We start from the raw sequence: 4,881 nt of genomic DNA on the forward strand, positions 1-4,881 counted from the left end.
CCCATTCCAGGTTTTCAGACCACCCTAGTATTTTATTTCTCAGTTAATAATGCTTTTGAAACAATAAAACAATGTTTACTTGAATCAAGAGAGCAATGATTATATTTCACATTGATAACAAAGATGATGCATGCCTGATTAAACAAAACAATCAAGTTGCATAATCAACTTGATTGGACTTGCCCTGCCATTGTATTTAAAACACACTAAAATCATTCCATACCATGACGTCCTTGGAAGGAGTCATATGTGGCAGTTGAACTTTAACCACCCAGGGTGTGTTCAGGCTGGTTGGAATTGTCTTTAAAACAGAGCTGCAGAAGACTTGCTCACTTGTTGGAGGAACACACCCTAAGTGCAAAGATGACATTCAATGGTACCTGGAAGGTTGAAAGAAATGAGAACTATGAACAGTTTATGGAACAGATGGGTAAGTGTTTAATGAGATTATAGCCTATCCCTTCAGGAAAAAAGTGTAAGTATCAATGCACTAAAATGCAACTATTGTGAAATCCGGAATATTTTATTCTATTACTAGAAATCTGGCAGCTTCTGAAGACTGCTGTAGTTCAAAACAACCCTAAATTTCACTAAGGCTAAAGATGATCTTAGCACATTCATTATTACCTTGCAAAGGGACTTCGTGAAAAATCAAATTAAGTCTGTGTTACTGAAGAAATTTTGATTCATTGAATTTAATGCTATAATATAAGGTACTAACATGGTTATGATGAGATTATCTTCTGTACTTTCTGTTTCTAATAGAAATAAATTATATGTTTTCTTTATGATTTGCAATATGTTTTATATGAGCTCTTCTCAATATAAGTATCAAAATAGGCATTATTGTTCTTATGGGTGAGAAAGGAACTGTTATAATTTATTTTCAAATTAATGCATTTCTCATTCAATTAAATAATTGTACAATTCTCACTTTAATTACCAGGGGTAAACGTTATGAAGAGAAAACTTGCACTTCATGATAACCTGAAGGTTACAATTCACCAAGATGGAAATAAGTTTACTGTTAAAGAGTCCAGTACCTTCCGCACAAAAGACGTCGAGTTCGTGCTAGGAGTATCCTTTGAGTATTCCTTGGCGGATGGAACAGAACTTCAAGTAAAGTTATAAAACAATTTATTTCCTTTATGCAGATTAATAAATTTCACTATATAATATATAATGTTATAATATAATAACATTTTAATATAAAATGGCCTTTCCGTTAACTCATATCTTGTTTATTGTTGTGTCTTGCATTCATTCTGTGCATTCCTATAACTATTTTGTCTAATTCACAAGAGATGTTCAATTTGGAACAAATGTAAGGTATGTTTTTGTGTGATAGGGTTCATGGAATCTTGAGGGAGACAAACTTTTAGGAAAGTTCACGAGGAAGGACAATGGCAAGGAACTCTTAACGCACAGGGAAATTGTTGGCAATGAACTTGTTCAGGTAAAGCTTTTGCTGGTTCTCAGTTTTATGAGAAAAATCAATGTTTGACTACACTGTGTTTGTACATGGTCTCAAATCATTAGGATTTGTTTTCAAATTTATATACAAAGAATTACAATTAACATTTTTTCCTATTCTAATTATTTTCAATCACCTTGTATATGTATTTTACCTATAAATCTATCCTTAATCAGCAGTGCAAATCATCCATTATAGAAGAGACTGAATACTGTATAGTTTGATCATCAGAAAAGGGAAACAACATTAGTCTCTGCTAAAATGCATGTTTAACACTGCCCGTCAGAGACATATGTCTAGCATGTATTTAAAAAACACATTCTCAGGACATCCAAATACATTTCACTTGCACTAAGCCACTTTTGAAATCATCACTCTTGTTAGCAAAGTAAGATCCAATATTACACATGGAAAACTTATCCCAAATAGTAACGATAAATAATAAATAACTAATAAATAATCTGTTAGTTAATGGAGAAAGGCTGGGCAGGAAATACTGATCAATAGCTGTAAATCCATTTAAGCAGACAAAAATCAGCTCTGCTTAATCTGAGTGATTGCTAAAGTTCCGGAAGGGTGATCGAGGGAGACCACACAATTAGGTATGGTGGTAGAAATCTGAGGACGGTAGTGGAGGGTTGTTCCTCAGGTTGGAGGCCTGTTGTTTGTCATATCTGTTAAAAATTTGGATGTTAATATAAATGCATAATTAGTGAGTTCACGGATGGCATTGATGGTGTTATAAGGTTGCCTATGGCTAAGCAGGATGTGAATTAATGAGGAAAGTGGTGACAAAAATAGCAGATGGAATTTAATTAATGCAAGAACAGAGTGATGTAATTTATTTATTGTGACTTATTGATTGATTGAGATACGATTCAGAATAGGCCCTTCGGGCCCTTCAAGCTGAACCGCCCAGCAATCCCCTGGTTTAAACCTAGTCTAATTACAGGACAATTTACAATAACCAACTGACCCTTCAACCAGTACACGTCTGGACTGTGGGAAGAAATCCACATGATCACAGGGAGAACATACTAACTCCTTTTAGGCAGCAATGGGAATTTACTAGGTCATCTGTACAATAAAGCATTGTGCTAATCACTACTATTGTGCTACTTCCGTTTGGGAAATTAAACAAGGATGCGAAATACACAGTAAGTGACAGTTGTGAGTGTTTAGAACAGGGAGACTCAGGGATATAACTGCATTTTCCTCTGAAAGTGACAACACAACTAGAAAACGTGGTAAAGGAGATGCACACCTTCACTCATTGTGGAAGCAGCTGTGCAAGACATTGGTGAGGCCATACCTGAGATATTGTCTGCTGGCCTGGCCAGCACTCTGTGATTAAGCTAGGAAGAGTGGAGAAAAGATTCTCAAGATCTTTGCAGTGACTGTGGAGCTTGAGTTTTATGCAGAAACTGTGTAAACTGAGACTACCTGTATTTTCTCTGGAGTGAAGAAGGCTTAAGTTTTGATAGATAAGATAGATAAAGAATGTCAGGCGAGTCTGCAACTGGAAAGCAGAGGTTTACACACAGGGTCGTAGGTCTGATAGAAGGAAGTGGTCAAGGTGGGTACAATTACAATGTTTAAAAGACATCTTGACACGTTTGTGGAGATGGAATGTTTAGAGGGAAAAAGATCAAATGCAGGCAAATGGGACTAACTCAGGAAGACACTTTGGTCAGCATGAACAAATTAGACACAAGGACCAGCCTCTGTTCTGTACATCTCGATGACTCTATTGAGTCTATAGCTCTACACTAACCTCACAATCCACTAACTTATTGTCCACAGATCAATGTATTCACATTTGAATATTATGTGGGCAAATGTGTCCAGATCCTTCTCCCATGCTGTTCAATGAGTCTTGTTTGCCATGAGATAGAACGCATTTGATGCCTTCTGCTGTCATGTAGTGAAGTATCAATATTCAGCTAGCAGGCAGTGCCAAGCTGGCAGTCAGGACCAGTTGCTTCAGGAGTTAGGAAAGTGGGTATGTTTGTAACCAGATGAGAAGTCTGGTGAGTGGTGGGTTATCTGGTTATAGCTGGGCAAAGTTCAAGTTCAGGGTTAGGAATGCAGGGGATCAAGAATATAGGGAGGATTTCAATGAGAGCCAGTGTGCAGTGGGAAACGGGTCAGGACCAAAAACACCAGGGGTCAGAAACATGTGTGGATCAAGCTGAAAATGAAATTTAGAATCTGAACCTTACCCAGACTGACGAAGGAGTTGGCAACCATGTGCCATTGCATCTTAATGTTATCTGCAGGAACCTCAGAGATATTTGGCAGGCCAGGCAGCATCTACAGGGAGAAGCACTGTCAACGTTTTGGGCCGAGACCCTTTGTCAGGACTAACTGAAAGGAAAGATACTAAGAGATTTGAAATCTCTTAAAATCTCTTAGTATCTTTCCTTTCTGTCAGGCCTGACGAAGGGTCTCGGCCTGAAATGTTGACAGTGATTCTCCTTATAGATGCTGCCTGGCCTGCTGTGTTCCACCAGCATTTTGTGTGTGTTGTTTGAATTTCCAGCATCTGCAGATTTCCTCGTGTTTTCTCAGAGATATTTGCTTTTTTTTGTTGTCCATGTACGAACCCTTTGCAAATAGTAAACTAGCCTATTGCACAGAAGTACTATTTAAACAATGTGCCAACTTGAACCCAAGACATTAAGACTTCCATGATTAAATCAAGCTGATACTTCAAAACAGTACAAAATGCACAATTATTTCAAGTAACGAGTTTACATCACCCGAACTTCCACCCAAAAGTGTTGTAATCTGTGGAGGGAGCGAAGTGATGTGAGGCTTGCTCCTGCTAAATTCTTTTGATGGCCAACACAATGAGTTTCAGAAGCTCCTGACACTTGAGCTTCTTCATTTGACACAAAGTGTGATTCTTAACTGAGCCACATCTCAGTGAAATTACTGAGGTGTGCGCACTACCTTGGGATTTTTCAAGATTAAATGTTAAAGCATATTTTAAAATATAATTTTCTAAGATTGGGTGTATTATTATTATTTAAAAAGCTTCTTGTGTTTAGAACTGGAATGATAATCTCTGTTGGTTGTCCTACAGACTTACTCATATGATGGAGTTAATGCGAAGAGATTCTTCAAAAAGGAATAGAGCCTGTGGCACGGACTCACAACAATGCCATGCATCTCTGAAAATTCCAGTGGCAGTTTTCCAGACCTGTCAGCTCTGCGTCTGTTTGACACTGACTGAATGGATTTTGTAATAATAAAATGATAAATTTTCATTCTAGTACTTTCACAAAGTATCTCAAACAAATGAAAACTGTTAATATCAAGAATATCAATCTGAACACTGTAATGTGCCTCCATTAATTCACGTCAAGAAGAGCTGTAAACACTTAATTGCATATAAATAAGGG

At 37.3% G+C, this 4,881-nt stretch overlaps 1 protein-coding gene across 1 annotated transcript; it reads left to right on the forward strand.

Annotated features, from left to right (window-relative positions):
- Nucleotides 1-308: 308 nt before the first annotated feature.
- Nucleotides 309-4,676, forward strand: fabp2 (fatty acid binding protein 2, intestinal). The gene is made up of 4 exons (XM_059988512.1): nucleotides 309-430; nucleotides 947-1,119; nucleotides 1,349-1,456; nucleotides 4,563-4,676. Exons 1-4 carry the CDS (start codon nucleotides 364-366, stop codon nucleotides 4,611-4,613), a joined length of 399 nt encoding a protein of 132 aa, XP_059844495.1. The 5' UTR covers nucleotides 309-363; the 3' UTR covers nucleotides 4,614-4,676.
- Nucleotides 4,677-4,881: the final 205 nt, after the last annotated feature.

The sequence above is a fragment of the Hypanus sabinus genome, chromosome 14, assembly GCF_030144855.1.
Source record: "Hypanus sabinus isolate sHypSab1 chromosome 14, sHypSab1.hap1, whole genome shotgun sequence".
NCBI classification, from domain to species: Eukaryota; Metazoa; Chordata; class Chondrichthyes; order Myliobatiformes; family Dasyatidae; genus Hypanus; species Hypanus sabinus.